General features: G+C 39.8%; 1 protein-coding gene across 3 annotated transcripts in view; it reads left to right on the top strand.

The window, feature by feature from the left end:
* Positions 1-17,131, top strand: part of LOC135475426 (rootletin-like) — a 42,258-nt gene that overhangs the window by 19,108 nt on the left and 6,019 nt on the right. For 2 of the 3 annotated variants that reach the window (XM_064755314.1, XM_064755316.1), the window contains exons 3-23: positions 2,047-2,232; positions 2,742-2,825; positions 4,852-4,979; positions 5,330-5,495; positions 5,790-6,002; positions 6,296-6,417; positions 6,623-7,198; positions 7,483-7,734; positions 8,180-8,471; positions 8,888-9,118; positions 9,379-9,700; positions 10,020-10,189; positions 10,426-10,605; positions 10,965-11,161; positions 11,432-11,607; positions 11,833-12,018; positions 12,177-12,421; positions 12,820-13,252; positions 13,541-13,746; positions 14,025-14,145; positions 16,076-16,419. In XM_064755314.1, the coding sequence (XP_064611384.1) occupies positions 2,047-2,232; positions 2,742-2,825; positions 4,852-4,979; positions 5,330-5,495; positions 5,790-6,002; positions 6,296-6,417; positions 6,623-7,198; positions 7,483-7,734; positions 8,180-8,471; positions 8,888-9,118; positions 9,379-9,700; positions 10,020-10,189; positions 10,426-10,605; positions 10,965-11,161; positions 11,432-11,607; positions 11,833-12,018; positions 12,177-12,421; positions 12,820-13,252; positions 13,541-13,746; positions 14,025-14,145; positions 16,076-16,419 (4,830 nt within the window). Of the gene's footprint in view, positions 1-2,046; positions 2,233-2,741; positions 2,826-2,905; positions 2,972-4,851; positions 4,980-5,329; positions 5,496-5,789; positions 6,003-6,295; positions 6,418-6,622; positions 7,199-7,482; positions 7,735-8,179; positions 8,472-8,887; positions 9,119-9,378; positions 9,701-10,019; positions 10,190-10,425; positions 10,606-10,964; positions 11,162-11,431; positions 11,608-11,832; positions 12,019-12,176; positions 12,422-12,819; positions 13,253-13,540; positions 13,747-14,024; positions 14,146-16,075; positions 16,420-17,131 lie in introns of all 3 variants that reach the window. The other variant, XM_064755315.1, reaches the window with a different exon arrangement.

The raw sequence follows: 17,131 nt of genomic DNA, 5'->3' as shown, positions 1-17,131 counted from the left end.
TTGTACTCTATTTAATTGTCACCATGATATGGCTGAAAAACTGCCAATGGGGCATTAAGCCATATTCATTCACTCATTCAGTCAGTCTGTTTAACTGTTTAGTTGTTTCAGTACATGTACAGTATAAATTGAATATTGTTTAGTGACTTTCACATTATAAAATGATTAGTGCTGATTGGCTGACAATGGGAATAGGAGATCATAGGTCAAAGTTAACCTTTGTCACGCTTGAGTGAACATCAAGTAAATCAACTACCCCAGACTCATCTTAGTTTAGCCTTAAATATCCCACAAAGCAGCTAGTTAGACCATTCTTAATACCTATTTAAGAACAGAAAGTTATGATTCGTGCTATTCATATGTGAGTTACATATATACAAAAAAGTTGCACCATATGTAGACATACAGAGTACTGGAAATAGAATTACATGGAAATGTCAGACAGGAGTTTTAAGGTCAATAAGATAAATCATTAAATACAATGGAGCCAATTTACTTCCTGCTGAGTCTCCATGGTAACAGGTCAGGTCAAGATCAGACGGTTATGAGATTAGTGAGTTACCTGGAGCAGTGTGTTGCCAGGGATTAAACAGTCATGAGCGAGCTGAGACCAATCTCCCTTCAGGGACTGGTATATAGCAGGGACAAACCGCAAACCCTGTCATAACTCAAGTTGAGCACCAGCAGCAAAGGTCAACAACATGGAATACCAGGTATGGCAGAGGTTTTCCTCACTGAGGAATATCCTGGTTTGGAGAAGGCATGGTCACAGCCATGCACATGGGTTTTAAAGATAATGGTGTGACACAACTTCATGGCATGCATGTATGCATAATATTGATTTGATTTAGGATTACAAAAGCGCCTAACAAGGTCTACTTTAGATTTCTTAGATGCAACTTTAAATTTTTAGATGCAACTTTAAATTTTGAGATGCAACTTTAAATTTAAGTGTCATAATCTAAATTTATTATTCTTTTCTATTTCTCCTGTTTTTTTTTCATTGTATTTTTAACTTTTTATTTAATTAATCAAAATCATATGTAAGTGCCATCATATATCGGTCATATATTGATAGATTTTGACCCCTGTTGATTAAGTTTGATATAAGCAGGTTGTTTAAAAGCAGAATAAGAGACGATTGACGATCTTTAATGTGACAGACAAAATATGCTAAAATAATTCTGCTAAACATTCTGATTAAACATACAGTTCATCCCAGGTGGATGAAAGCATTGGGTAACTTAATACCAGTCAGCCTGATACCTGTTTGTAACCTGATAGACACACAGTAATTTGCATTTTCACAGGTCTTGTGTTCTCAGTGTAGAACTATAGGCTGTACATGTACTTATCTGTACTGTATAAGCTGTCCTGAAATGCATGTATCTTTGATGCTTTAGTCTGTGTTTAGGAATAGATACATGTATTAGTGCTTTGTCAACAGTGTGTGTGATGACCCATAACTTAGACTTTGGTCTGTAGTCTAACATATTAGCAATTACAGTATGCAACTTCAAATTTTATGATGTCTGGGAGTAGTGACACGAGGGAAGTCACTGAGGTGATTCCTCGACATAGGAGAACTCTAAAAGAAGCAAGTATTAGCCTACATACAGCATTCATCAGTGCTCATACATACGCAGAGCCTACATTCATTTGTACCTGGCATCACTGTGTATGCATATGGTCTGTGTTAGAAGTATTGTTTACACAAGACTTAATTTCTGGGTATTTTCTGGATACAGTAGATCTGGAAATGAGAAACTTCAACTGTGGTAAGCAGGTGCTCGCTGCATGGCTTGATCTATAAATAATCCTGTTTGATTCAGTAAGGACGGTGGATTTATTATTCATAGGAAACATTCCTTGTGATGTATGTGTATACAAGTATTGCATGTATGATTTAAATAATGCAATTTAAATCATCTGTGCGGATTCAATTCTCTGTAACTGAACGTGGGACTTTAATTGTTTCTGATTATTGTTTTTTTTTTTTTTTTTTTGTTTAACTCATTTTGAAAATACCTTATTATCTTTGTTCAGTTGGAACAGTCTCTAAAAGGCGAGGGTCTGGATGGGGGAGACCAGGCCTCCAAGCCTCTTGTCCAGCAGAACATTGATCTGAGACGTAAGCTGGAAGAAGAACACAACAGCTACAAACGTAAGCTGCAGGCATATCAGGATGGGCAACAACGGCAGGCTCAGCTCGTCCAGAAACTTCAGGCCAAGGTAACACGTTTGGTACATCATCCTCAAAAGAGAAGCCAAATATTATGATTTGGAACAGAAACCTGCGCACATTTCATGACAATATTTGTTGGCAGATCCTCACTAAGTTTTATTTGGGAAGGATGCGTATCCATAGTTTGCATCTGAGAACGAGTTTTTTTTTTTTATTTCATGGGAGCCCATCATAAAATTTAGTGACTATTTAACATCATGCATTTTGATTTGTGCGTACAACTACATTAGGTGTATTTGCAACGTTCACAGTGTAAGTTTCACAGTAAAATTTAAGACATGTATAGAAATCAGTTTGGGAAATACAAGGGCATCAGTTTTCAGTCTTAGAAATATGAAAACATCAAGTCTACTGTTAATACATGAATTAAGACAAGGATGTCAGTTTTAGTGATATTTGTCAATTTAGTGACAGTTTTGTCATGGTTTTACAAATACTGTAAGCGTATGTTTGTAAATGATAAGTTATTTGTTCATAAGAAAGACTTCCATTGCAGCTTTTACAATACAAGAAAAAATGTCAAGATTTGGAGACAATGGTGCGTTCCAAAGAACTGGACATGCGTCGCTATGGTTCCAAGGTAACAGCATGGGCCTAATTGTTAAAAGTCCGTTAGCATTACCCACCCGAAATTAATCACCACTTTGCTTCCAACCACAGGTCATTCAGTACAAAGACAAATGTTTCGAACTGGAGGCAGAGTTGACATCACTGAGGAGGTCTTCGGTAAGGGAGGGGGATTTGGTCCCTCAGGTCAGGGTGTTGATGTGTGGTCTCTAATGGGTTGGTGGTTGTCTGACGTGTTCTTCTTTCTCACCCTTTTGCACACTGCTATTCAGGTTCTTGAGTATAAACGGAAATGCGCTGAGCTAGAAGCCATGCTTGCCAAACAACGCACTGGTCACACCACTTCGAGCCATGTTACTCGAGTGGTTTCCGTAAGTACTCGAAAGACGGCAAACTTAGGGAATCTGATGTGTTTCTATCTTCTAAGAGAGGCAGGTCATCATAAAAATTACAAAGATGGTTTTCGTTGCCTAGGAGAAAAAATTGTTTTATTTTAAATCGGATACATGTAAAAATCTTGAAAAGTGTTGATTTTTTGATGGGCATAGCACACAAAAAAGATTTAAACACATCAGAGTCAATGTAGCTGGATCAGAAGTAGCCGCCATAGCTTGAGTACTAAAACAAGTATTTCTTTGTGGTACATTTGGTAAATTTCTTTGCTTTGCCTTTGAAGTGTTTTGATTGAAGCAAGTCACCATTTTTTTGCTGCTTCAATGTGACAGAGTGTTGTTTTAAACTTGAAAAGTAATCATTACACTAAGCGTACCAACATGTGGACTGTGTTGATAATATTGCCACAGCTTGTGTTGCTGATTTCATGCCATTGTGCCATTTCCTTTGATCTTACCTGATAAGCTTTCTAAATTAGTTTTCTACTCAAAACAAGCTCGGCGTCTATATAGTGTGTATAAATTCTATTTTTTAGGACTTTGTGTAGATGACTACTCTTTGTATGTGTCATATCTAAGTTTAAACAGTAAATAATCTCGAATCAAAGATTGTTTGTAGCTTTTGGGATTAATAGGGCTTCAACTAACAAAGACTGTAGACTGCTGTATCATTTGCCAGGTGGTTAAATCATACGTGTAGCTTCAGAAAGGTAGTACAGAATAACTCTTGTTTAGACTATTTCATAAACTTATTGGAGACACCAGTGTGTTTAAAAACACCATAAGGATGTTCTTGTGCTGCACTTGAGAAGAATGTATCTATGCTCTTGTGATTAATTGTTGTGCAACCTGTTTTGTGACTATTTATAATGTATTATACATGGTTCATATAGGTTTGGGACATTTTCATTTAACTATAAACTGAGGTTTTGGATGAATAAAACAAGGAATCTGGGACAACTAATGCTAATTTTATGTCTCTTTTGGGGCAAAAACGAACAATCCAGTATGAACCGTGTATCAGAAATTTGATCTGTGTGTTAAAAATGTGTATTTTGATCTCTCATTGAAAGTGTTAATGTAAAGGGCTATTGCTGTTGGTGTTGATGTGGTTCAACATAGAAGCATTTACTAATATATTGGTGTTTTCAGCAAAGTATTTGTGAGCTGACTTGTAGAGTGTGCACATAATTGTTGCCCGTGTGGATTTATATTGACTTTACAGTGTTTAAATGTATTAATATGTATGTTCATTCATACATTCATGTCATTTTTATTACTTATATATTGTTTTATGAGATACCTCAAAAAATTTACTTAGAAATGCTCATTTATTAAGTGAAGACAGCATGTTAAAATTTGGACCTGTTTACTCTTCTGCAAAACGTACGATTTTTTTGTATAACAGATGTCTCCGATTCTTGTCGTTTATGCTTTTTTATTAATTTGTTTGTACATACCTAAGGTAAAACACAAGTGTAGTCATTGGTGCATATAGATGCAGGTAATTTCATTAAACTTAATTTTAGGGAATTCAAACCATAGAAAACATTGCTTACAAAACGTAAGGTTTTGAGAGAGTCGCATCTGCTACCAACCACCTAAAGAGAGTGAGGTAAAAGTGTCATGTTTGTAACAACACTTCAGGTACAAACCTCTGCCGACACCTTGAAGAAGAAGTTGGAGACTGCAGAAGAGAGACTAAAATTAGCCGAGAGTGACCACGCCATGGATTTAGAGACGGCACTGATAAAGCTGGAGGAAGAGCAGCAAAGGTATCATCATCTTGATAACAGTAACAGGACTTCAGACTGAGGAGTAGAATAAAAATCTTGGTCGTATCGGGCTCTAGCGAGCTCCGTGGCAGTTTGTCAGATTCATAGCCATGGGATCTAGCCAAAGCCTTAACATAACCAAAGAAAGAATCAGTCAGCAATTCGGCCATCTTCCCTTTTTTGCAAGCTTTATTTTTAATGATGTTAAATTTTTTCAAATTGCACATTTTTGCATAAATGAATTTGTTCACAAGATACTGTCAAACCTTGGACAAATTTGGACAGCTATATTTGCTACATTGCCTTGTAGAATTTCATGAAGGCATTTGGTTTTGTTATGTTATCTCCAGGAGCGCTAGCCTGTCTCATGTGAACGGCATGCTGCGAGAACAGCTGGACCAGGCCACGGTGGCCAATCAGAGCCTGACAAGCGACATTCAGAAACTGACCCAGGACTGGCAGAGAGCTCGTGAAGAGTTGGAGGCCAAGGAAGCTGAATGGAGGGACGAAGAACAGGTGTGTAAATGTGGTCCGCCAACCAAAACCAAACACGGAATTTTACTGAATTCTGTGACGCTTTTTGAAAGAGAAGGTGCTCAAAAATCCTTGTAATTTTGTTTTAAAACATGAATAGCTTCACACTTTAAAAAAGTGTCCTGTAACCAATTAAATTCCAGCAATACGGTTATTTCCTCTTGGATAAGTGATGCTTTGTTAACTGACACTATCTTTTAATGAATACTTTTGCAACGAAGTCTCTAATGATGCATTGTTATTTTTGACTGACATATTACTCGGTGCTTTTTTCAGTCTTTCAATGAGTACTTCAGCAACGAACACGGCCGTCTGTTGTCTCTGTGGAGAGCGGTTGTATCTTTCCGTCGACAGTTCAATGAAATGAAGATGGCCACAGAGCGTGATATGTCCACGATGCGCTCTGATATGACGCGCAGCTCTCGCAGCATGCACTCAGCCTGTCTCAACTTCAGCGCCAATGCTCGTAACTCGGAAACTCAGTCTCAGGTACTGAAAATGCAGCTTAATTTAACTATGTGTCATCGTTTTCATTATCCGTTCTTTCCCATATCTCTGACAGAATCATGTAATATATGATGCTCTCATTAATGACTTTTGAAGTAATATAATTCTTCTTTTATCTTGATCATTGTCATTAATGTATCTGCATTATTATTCTTCTGTGGTGAAGTTTGCAAAGATCATGATAAATTTGATATCATATAGAATGTTCCATTGTGTGCTGTTTTAGAAAAAAAAGACAATTTTTATCAATCCAACATTTCATTCTTTCTCTATAGGTGTCTCTTGACCGTGAACGTGGGGAAAAGATCACCATAGAAACACAGTACAGAGAAAAGGTTAGAGAGGTCATTGAACTCCAGACCAAGTACGAAGCTCACAGTGCAGATCTCAACTCCAGGTGGGTTATCTCCCTTTATGCCAGATCACACAGATTGTTCATCCAAAATAATGGTTGATTTGGTTGTCATCATTGCTGGATTTTTGAGAATGTTTGACGTTTTTGCAAATTTGACACAGTTTGCATCAAGCGAGGTTATCTGTCTGAAAAGTGTTACAAAAGTGTTGTAAATTAACTTATCCTAAAAACTGCCTCTGATTTGTAGAATCAACGAACTGACCATGGCCAATGAGAAGCTCAAGGTTCAATTAGAAGAGAGAGGGAAGACTGTGTCCACTCTCCAGAAGTCCATTTCTCAACTTGAGACTCGCGCCGAGACTGGTAACTATAGCGACGGAGAGATGCCAGAGAATGAGGCAGCAAGGCAGATTCGTGAAGACACTGACGTCCTTCATGCTGCACTACGAGACATCGCCCAAGCTGTCATCAATGATGCTGACCAAGATGATTCTGGAGATGGAGAGCGATTGGCTAAAACCTTCCGTGAGCGCTCCCTGTCACCTTCGAGACCTCGCTCACCTCGTCTCCAGATGAAAGCCTCTCGTACCCGCTCCATCTCACCAAGAGGCCGGTCCCGATCTCCCGCATTTGCTGATGCCACTTTCTCTGCTGTGCAGGCTGCCCTTAACAAACGCCAGCTGCAGGTACAAGAGCTGCGCGCTAAACTCAACGCCACACGAGACCAAAACACAACTGTTCGTAAGCAGATGGACGAGGTGGAGAATGAACGTAAGCGTCTGGAATACCAGGTCCTCCAGCTCAAGGATGAGATCGACATTGCGTAAGTGGTCACCTGACTGCTTTTTGAAATTGTTTATTCTCAGCTGACCATGTTCATTGCAGAAACATGAAAGCCACTTACTGAAAGATCTTTGCACTATAATGGTTCTTGTGATGTAAAAAACAAATCTTGTGTAAAAAAGGAACAATACTTAATCACTGATTGTTAAACAAAAAACATATGCAAAAGTCATCTGTGTACCTTAGGTGAAGTAGATTTTCTGTGACGCTTTTATTTTTGTAAGAAATTTTACACAGTGGTAATGTTTGTTGTTTTTTCTGCAGACGGCGGGAACGTGAAGACTCAAGCCGAGACCGAGATAGGATCAAGAACGTGCTCACCGCTGCGGACACAGAGAAATCCCAGCTGGAGAAACTTCGAGCAGCTTTGAATGAGCAGATCGAGGCTCTCAGCAGCGAAAACGAAAAACTACAGATGGCAAACGCTGAGCTACAGCAACAGCGCGACCAGCTGGAGGATGAGAAAGATGACATGACCAAGGACAAGGAACGTCAGATCAAAGAAAATGAGAGATGGTGGGTTCAGCTGTCAGTGAACACACTAAGGTTACAGGATCTCATATTCAGCTTATAAGTTGGACAAATTCAATACACCGGATTAACAACAACAACAAATCACGTTTGTTTCCTCCCCATATTTGGGCATCATGTTCAACCTATAAGTTAATCAAATTACAACTCCTCCCACCATAATGTAGGCCACTGTCGTATAAGTGATATATTGAGTATGGCATAAAACACAAATCAAATAAATAAATAAATCAAATTAGGCAGGTACAGCGTCAACAACACAGCTATATTTCAGAATGTTCATTGTGTTGAGGATTCATCAATTGGCATCTACTTATGAAGCTTTGGTTACATTGAAACTACAGTTCACATTCCTCAGTCCTTAGTTACACCTTGTTTTAAATTTTATGTTGCAATAGTGAATAAAGCTTTTCTATCGTTTCATTTGTAGCCATCGCGTAATAGATCAAACTGAGCAGAAGGTATCCAATTTGAAAGAAGAGCTTGTTGCCACCAAAGAGGCATTCAACAGAGCTCTTCTGGATAAGGAGGTATTGGAACAGCAGAGAGCAGAGGTCACCGAAGCACTCTCTAGAACAGAGGTACACAAGGCTGAGGTCGAGGTGGAGATCAGCAAGGTGAAGGCTGATGAAGCCAGCTTGCGAGATGCCATCTTGAAAATGCAGGCGCTGAATGAAGGTCTTGGTCAAGACAAGATTGAACTCAACAAGATCATTATGCAGGTATGTGCTGGATGTATCATTTCAAACACTAATGAAAAAAAAAAAAAAAATATGTTTCTACTGTAAAAATGCCATCAAAATTGTTAATTATTTACTCTTCAGGAAAGTATTTCATTTTTGCTTTGATGCTTAATGTATGCCTGTTTATGAATTAGTTTCATTGAAGGTAATTTTGTACAAGTTTTCAGATATTAATATTAGTTTTCAGTTGTGTTGAAAAATGGATTTTCCACATTCTGATAGGTCACATATCTCATATGTAGGAAAGACAAGAAAAGAATTGTACTCAGTTAGAAGATTACCGTCATATCACAAATGACATCGTTTCATAGAGCTGCTCGGCACAGCTAAAAATAAGGGAGCATCTGTTCCATTAGAAAATATTACATGGTCATCTGTTGTTGTTGTTGTTACAGCTGGAAGCAGAATACACATCACTCTTGAACGAGAAGACAGCTCTAGAGCAGGAGAGACTGGGAATGAGGGAGGAGCTAGTGCGTGTGGAGCAGGAGAAGATGGACCTGGACACAGAGAAGATGGGACTTAACCAGACCCTGGAGCTGTCCGAGATGACTCGCCAACAGCTGGAGGATGAGATCCAGGTGCTGGTCAGGGACAAGGCCGATGTCACTGAGCAGCTCAATAGTGTGAGTTTTAACCCCAAGTAGTGGCGTTGGTGAACCTGCCATTATAAAGACAGTTTCAGACTGTTTCCTGATGATACATAATGTACTCTGAACTTACTGGATGATGCCATCCCAGTGCTGTCAAGTATCAATATTTTTTATTCACCATGTCATTTAGAATGTACAACTACACAGAAGTGTACACACAACTGTAAAACTGTTGTTCATTTTTTGGCTAATCCTTTTTAGCTAATTATTTATTGACTTCTCCTTGTTATCAGATTTCAAGGCAGAAGCAGTCCTTAGCTGAAGAGCTGATTTCAACACGTCGTGACGTGGAACGTCAAACTGTTACAGTCACCACTGTTACAAAGGAGAAGGAGATCCTGACACAGGATAAGGCGGAGCTTGTCGTGCAACTGACCGCGGCAGAAAGAAGCAACAGGCAGCAGAGCGAGACAATTGCTGCTCTCACTTCAGAGAAGGAGAGTTTGGAGGGTTCCTTGTACGAGGCCAACCAGTCCATCACACAGCTCGAGACCCGCAAGGAGCAGCTGGAAGGAGAAAACCAGGAACTGCTGCTGAGAAAAGAGAACCTCCAGGGTGAGTGGGAAAGGGACCGTTTTTCACCTTGGATGAAAAGGAATTTTGATCGGTTCAAATTTTCGGACAGAAACGTGATCTTGTGTTTCCTGAAATTTTTGTCACAAGTTTGACATTGCTTGTGAAAATTTACTTGAAAATATCTACAAATTACTACAAATTCATAAAATTCTTCCAGTCGTTCATCACTTTGGAATTGCAGACTGCTTTTCAAGGCATTTTTAGCTTAATAATCTCTGAGGATGGTTGTAAAAAAAGCATACAATTCATAGATTTACAATAAAATGTCATATGTTAAAGATTGCCATTGATTTTCCAGGTGAGATCCAACGACTCCTACAGGAGAAGGAGCATGAGGTGGAGAGACTAGAAAGGCAGAAGGAGGCCCTGAACACCCGGCTCCTGCAGATGGAGAAGGACCTACAGCTAGCCCTGGCACAAGAGAAACAGGCTCATGAAGAAGATGTGGAGAGACTTAGCCGAGAAAAGGTAAACAAAACTCATCCATTCAGGTCCAAACTGTGCAGTACATTCTGGTGCTTAAGTTTGTTGTCATTTTTACCTGGTCATAGATTTACAGAAAAATTTGGCCAATTTATTTTTAGGCACTTCTAAGCTTTTCCTCTTCCTGATAGTTGCTCTGAAAATCTCTGTCAGTGCTTGCTTTCACTGGACTTACCCAGTGTTCATAAACTAACTATAAAAATAACTGTTTTGCATGGCAGGAAAACCATCGGCTTCAGTTTGAGTCCGAGCGAGAGGAGATGGTTCACCAGAATGCCATGGAGAAGGAGGACATGTTGAACAGGATGGAGAGAGAGCGTCAGGAGCTCAGTGAGGAAATCCTCAGCCTACAGCGAGAAAGAGATGACCAGCTTCTCATCGCAGAGAATGACAAACAACAGGTACGGCTATCTGCCTTGGTGGAAACATTTATTGATGTTTATTGCTGACTTTCCTTTGAACAATGTCTCGCCACGATATGGCTGAAATATTGCCAATGTGGCATTAAGCCATAATCATTCATTCATCAACAGTGTGAGTAATGTGTGTCTTTTCTTTTGTGCCAGTCATAATACTGTAGGTCATTTTCCTCAGGAATTGCTGTTTTATTTGTGGAAGTTAAAGTATAAGGGAAGCTCATTTTCTGAAGTCTAATAGTTCTGAACAGGTTAACATGATGATTCTTCGAAAACTTTTAGTAGACAGTGGACGCTTACTATTTCCTCAGTTTGCATAACGTGATTGGGTTTGTGATTTTCAGGCCCTTTCATTGGTGGAGCAAGAGAAGTGCACACTGCAGGAAAAACTGAACAACTTGAACCTTGACTTGGAGAATAGCTCAACGGAATATGATCGTCTGAAGCGTGAGGCACTCGCTCGTCAAGAGCAAGACAAACTCTGCATCAACAGTCTAAACTCTGAGCTCCGCAACTTCCGTGTACAGTTTGAGGAATCTACGTAAGTCGCATAGCACTTGTTCCAAGTCTAAATGTATGCTTAAAACATTTGCTTTTAAGAGGGTATGTTGAGTGGAGTTTTATTCTTTTCCACATGAAAGAATGTGTTTTATACATGTAGTTTTCATACAACAACGTTGTCAGTGGTTCTGGTAATAGACAGTTGTGGATTATGATTTTCATAACGTTTGAATTCTTGTAATCCATGAAAGGGAATTTCACCATTCTAAACATTAGCATAAATGATGGATTGGGACTTTTGTGTATGTAGGGTTGCTCATGAAAAGGAGGTCAAAGATCTGACCAATCAAATAAGAGATGTCATGCGTAAGAAAGAGAGCGCTCTGAAGGAGGTTGCAGAGCTGAAGGTTCAGTTGAAGATGGTGGAAGAGGCCAGGGATAACATCCGCAGAGACCTGATTGAGGCCAACCGTAAGATTAGAGAAGGTGAGACTACATTAACTGTTGTCCTGGGTTTAGGGGACTATTTTCTTCATGCCTAAAATTTTGAATGAATTGTTTTGTAAGCGCAAACCAGTTGAATTTCGAAATAAATCTTGTTGCATCTAATATGGCAAATATGATGCAATCATTCTAGTCCCTCTCTGTTGAATTTATCAAAAAAAATATATACTTGTAATTATTTATGAAATATATCTTTCACATTTACAGGTGAAGAACAGAGAGAGCTGATGCGTAAGGACATTTTGGATCTGAAGCGCTCACTGAATGATGAAACTCGTGAGAAGGAAACAATAGGTCAGACAGCAAATGATCTGCGAAACAAGGTGAAGCAGTCTGAGGCAGAGAAGATTGAGTTGAGTCGTCATCTCCAAGACTCAAAACAAAGAGGCTCAAGTAAGTTTTCTACTATTTCTTTTTTTTTTATGCATAAATGAATACACTAGACACAGTTACTTTTGTTTTGTAGACAAAATAAATGTAAATGGAAGATAGCTCTGATTTTTAATACCGTATATTTTTTCTGTATATTAAACTGTTTTTGTGTTCTTCAGTTTTGGAGGAGCAAAAAGTAGGCATTCAGAAGGAGGCTGGAGAGCTGCGATCAAGTCTGCGTGAAGTTGAGAAAGCACGTCTTGAGGCTCGACGTGAACTACAGGAGCTGAGACGTCAGATTAAACAGCTGGACGGAGAAAGAAGTAAACTGGGTAAAGAGGTGGTCGATCTCCAGTCCCGTGTGGCACGTGATGAAGAAAAAGAGGAGGAATCTAGGAGAGCCTCATTTGACCTCAAACAAAAGGTCAGTCTTTATATGCCAGTAGCTGTGTTGTATGTATTTTTGTATCTGGAACCTACATGTATATTGATCATCTTTTTGGAACACGTAACATGTTGTGCTCCCATGACCGTAACTTACAAGTTTGAAAAAAAAAGAAATATGTAAATAAAGCCACATTTTCTTCTGAGTACTTCTCTCAGAAAAAATGATATGTTAGTGAGCCCAAGTGAAAATCCCAATCTAACAAAGATAGGTGATTTATTCTTGGCACTCCATCTTCTCAACCCAATAACCTGACCACTGTTATAGAAGTAAAGAATTTTTGATCATAATGTTAACACCAGTCAATCAATCAAAATCCCTATCAAGCATATGCGGATGCATATTAAAGTATATTTCATGTTAACTTTCACAAACAGGTTGTGGAGACTGAGGCCAGCAGAGAGGCATTGCGTAAAGAGCTGGCTAACTTACAGCGTAAGATGGCAGAGCTGATTGACGAATCCCGTGTGAAAGAGAAGGACTACATGATGGCGCTGGAGGACAGCAGGCGCTCAGAGCACCGCCTGGAAGAACAGCGCCGCATACTCGAAGCCAACCTGGAAAACGCCTCCTCAGACATGGCCGACCTCAAGATGAAGCTGAGCGGCACTGAGGGAAGAGTTAATGCCCTTGAGGCAACTCTTGCACGTCTGGAGGGAGCTAAAAGGGATGTTGAGTTCAAGCTGAGCAGTGTGGTTTCCAGTCTGCGCAGGACAATTGGGTTCCGTCCATCCCGTGCTCGCTCCCCAAGCCCAAGTCGTGCCCGCAGCACAAGCCCAAGGAGATCCAGGCCTTCGTCACCCACCAAAGGTAAGAAATTTCTTCAAATTACTGTGAAGCAAACATGGATCTTCGTGTTGTACATTTTCAGTCTTTAAAAATAACAAAGTCCTTATGTTCTTTCAGAAATATTTATGAGTATAGTTCACTGTTTTAATCAAATTAAGGAGAACAACCTCTTGCAGCCAGCATTACTGGGGGAAGCACTTCACTAATATTCACATAACTGTGTCAGTATTGAACAGTATTAAATCTATTAGCTTTTGATGTGGTTTTTCTTGGATGTGTAAGACAATTTGACCCTCAATCTCTTGACAGGTTTTGACAACACATACACCACTACCACAGACGGGATGGGAAATCCCATCCCCAGGACCGGCTCCCCGGAGCGTAGCCTGAGCCGTAGTGGCTCCCCAAGCCGCTATGACACTTCCATGGTGCAGGCGTCCGACGTTGACCCAGAGGCTGTCAGGTTGGCTCTGAGAGACTTTGTCAACCAGTTGGCTACGGCTGAGAGAGAGAGGGTAGGTTTTTTTTTAACCTGATCATTCTGAGAGAAAAATTCTTGTTATTGTCATAACGAGATATTAGAAACAGACTGAAATTCATCGTGTTGAAAAGAACTTGAAAGTGGTCAGTTCTAGCTATGTATTCAAAATTTGGTACTTTATTTTCATTGTATTTTAATACACATTCAAAATTTAAATCCAGACAGAAATGGTGCTTTACTCAGTCAAGGCCATGCTGTTTTACCTTGGAGGATTTGTCTGAGAATTAATGCGTTGTTGTTTTGTGGGTGCAGGACGATGCTGTGGTTCAGGTACGCAGTCTGTGTATTCAGCTGAAGGAGCTTGAGGAGGACAAAACTCGCACCGAAACCAGGCTACAGAACCTGCAGAAAAACCTGGGAGCCGTCGAAGAAGGTGAGTTCCTAGTCATTTGATATTAGCTGCGACTAACAGCTCTATGTAGAATGGTGTTGTTGCCATTTTGGGAAGGGGATGAGGCAAGGGGTGATTATCTGTTTTACTACTTTGGGCCCCCATTCATCTGAGGGGAATTGGGTTTAACTTTGTGGCAACTAAAGTAGGCCATGTACCTGTACCTGGGTAGAGTTCATTGGATTTAAATATGAAAGTATATAAGTATGTGCTTCAGTATTGTTTTTCCATCATGCTCAAAATTTTAGATCCATATTTTTCACTTTTCACTTAAATGGGGTATGTTTAAGTATCAAGGCTGCATAAAGTGAGAAATGGGTTCTCTTTTGTGAACTGTTATTTGAACGTAAAGATGTATGACCCTCTTAAAGACCCTGTAATCCCCAATTTTGAAAACATAGTCTGATCTACTGGATGACTCTTCTTTGAATGTGGTCAAATTAAATAGTAAGTTTAACTCCCACAGGTTTGGATTTTTACTCATACTGTAAGGATTGAAACATATGAAGGCCATATATGTCTTTTATGACCACAAATTCATGATAGGTATTGAAATTCTGGCTCTCTATTCAGCCAAGGCCTTGTAACCAGGGGTTTAGGTTTCTATAGAGAGTAAGTCTGTTTCACTGCTGGAATCCTGTGTTAGGGTGGTTCACTAAGTAGCTCTCTCTCCCTTTACAGGTTAATCAGCTTTATTTGCCTCACTGAAAACCCACATTCACTGCTATTGTTAAAGTTTGTACAGGTACATGGCCTGCTTTAGTCCTCACCTGTTCTGGCTTATGATTGGTGATAGGCTTGAAGTGAATTTCTGTGTACTTAAGAGCTATTATCCCATTGATAAAGCTTTTGAACACTGTTATAGCCTGGAGGCTCATGTATAGGCTTTGACTGGGGGATTCGCCTGAGCGTGTTTGCTACCTGGCGGGAGTTGTAACTGTCACCCAGCTCAGTGGGTGTAGTTGGCCCTGCTTCAGGCCTTAGGGTGTGGGGAAGTCACAGCGATCAGAACTGTACACAGGGAAATCAATGCGACCATCCTGTGTTTACATTGATCTGTTTCAAAAGGGCGTGTCTCCAGCCTTTAATGCTAAGTGTGACCCTGCTATGTGTGTGGATCCAAAGTGACCAGCCTTGGCTCTCTACAAACTTAACCTTTTCATATGCATGAACATTGTAGTGGTGCCCACAAGAGTTATGGGTAGTGCCTGGTATTGCCAGCTTTTCTTGTAGTAGGCTGACTAGTACATGTAGCTGCAGTGTAAGCTAGTTAAGGTCATCCAGCAGAAAGTATTGTATGTAATAATCATATAGTCGGTTGTGTAGTTTTGATATATATACGTAGTCAGGATAAGACGATTCTGTTAGTTCATTACCTGTGGAACACAGGCTAATCGTGGGCAGCAAATCTAGTTGTGAAGAAGTTAGTAAGAAGAGTCAATTACTAGTGTAAAACCAGGATTAAGGTTAATACGACGATGCCAGTGAGCCCACCCCCTCCCCCAGCCTGGGTGGCATGTTTCTCTACCCCAATGACAGTGATACCATCTGTCATGCCATGGAAGGATGGTTAGTAACATAGCGAGCTCTTGTGGTGTCCTTTTTGTTAAAGCTTTATTTCATGACACCTCACGTTAATCGAGTCTCTTGCTATTGAACGCAAAAAGGTATTGATTTGTCATAACCAGTCGCATACAAGATTACCTCATGAGGTTGCTGAGTTTAATAAGTAAAACCTTAACTGATTGGTTCAGAGTAGCCTAAGATTATCATGGTTAACTAATTAGGTGGTGAAACTTTCTTGTATCATGGGTGTTCATGGGTGTAGAAACTGGCAAGAATTCTGTAGATGTCTTGCTTAGTTTGTGGATTGTTGTTGCTTGTATTTATATCATGGTTGACTTCATTGCAGATAAGCGTGGTATCGATGGCCGTCTCGCCAGCGCCCAGACTGCACTCATGCTCCAGGAGGAGACAATCCGACGCAATGAGCGTGAGCGTAAGGCACTCACTGACAAAGTTAGCTCCCTGGAACACAAGCTGACCAGCATGGAGACAGAAAAACGACAGCTCATGGAGAAACTTGCCAAGCAAAAGCAGACAGAGACAAAACTTGATGATGACAAGAAACAACTGAAACAGATGATAGATGATGCGGAGAATCGCTGCACGAAGATCGAGCTGTCACGCCGTTCTGTAGAGGGAGAGCTGCAGCGCCTGCGATTGGTGATGAATGACAAGGAGACAGAAAACCAGGTGCGCCATGGAATCCTACTGAACCTTTAGACTAACTGTGTCATTTTATTGTAATTGTAATATCCCTGCACATAAGACACCGTTCTTGAACTGTAAATAAAATACATATAGTAGTGTATTTCAATTGAAGTCTGGCTGGTGAAAATGCATTTTCAAAAGCATGCAAGGCTTTAAAACAACACCTTTGATATCAACTTCAGATTTTTCTTATAAGAAATTAATCAAACTTCACAAAAACTATTAAGTGGCCTTAAAAGGTGGTTGAATCAAATAGAATCAGGCAGAATGTGGCACTTCAGAAATTCTAAACTACAGTATGTGTTTACTTATTATGGTGGGTTTAAGATCAATACAAAATTGACATAAGTTAGGAAATTTCTTCAGCAATAACCTAGACTGTAGAGATCGAGAATTGAAACAGAATGTTTATGTTTATATGCAGTTTTAGTACATTTTTAGTACAGCAACTTACCCATGATTCAGAATCAGTAATCTTGACTGCTTTACCTGTGCCATCATGCCTGAATTTCACCTCATTAGGCTGAGGTGATCAATAATTAAATCTCCTCCAGATTTCCCAAAGGGCACTTACTGTAAATACCCTAAAGAATGGCTCTGTGTCAAGTTGCTTGTACATTTAGAAGAAGATAACAGTGGTAAAATAATTATAAGATTTCAGTGAAACAAAAAGCTGTTTAATATGTTGTGGACA

This window comes from Liolophura sinensis, chromosome 9 (assembly GCF_032854445.1).
Source record: "Liolophura sinensis isolate JHLJ2023 chromosome 9, CUHK_Ljap_v2, whole genome shotgun sequence".
NCBI classification, from domain to species: Eukaryota; Metazoa; Mollusca; class Polyplacophora; order Chitonida; family Chitonidae; genus Liolophura; species Liolophura sinensis.
This window is presented reverse-complemented; position numbering and strand designations above follow the sequence as displayed.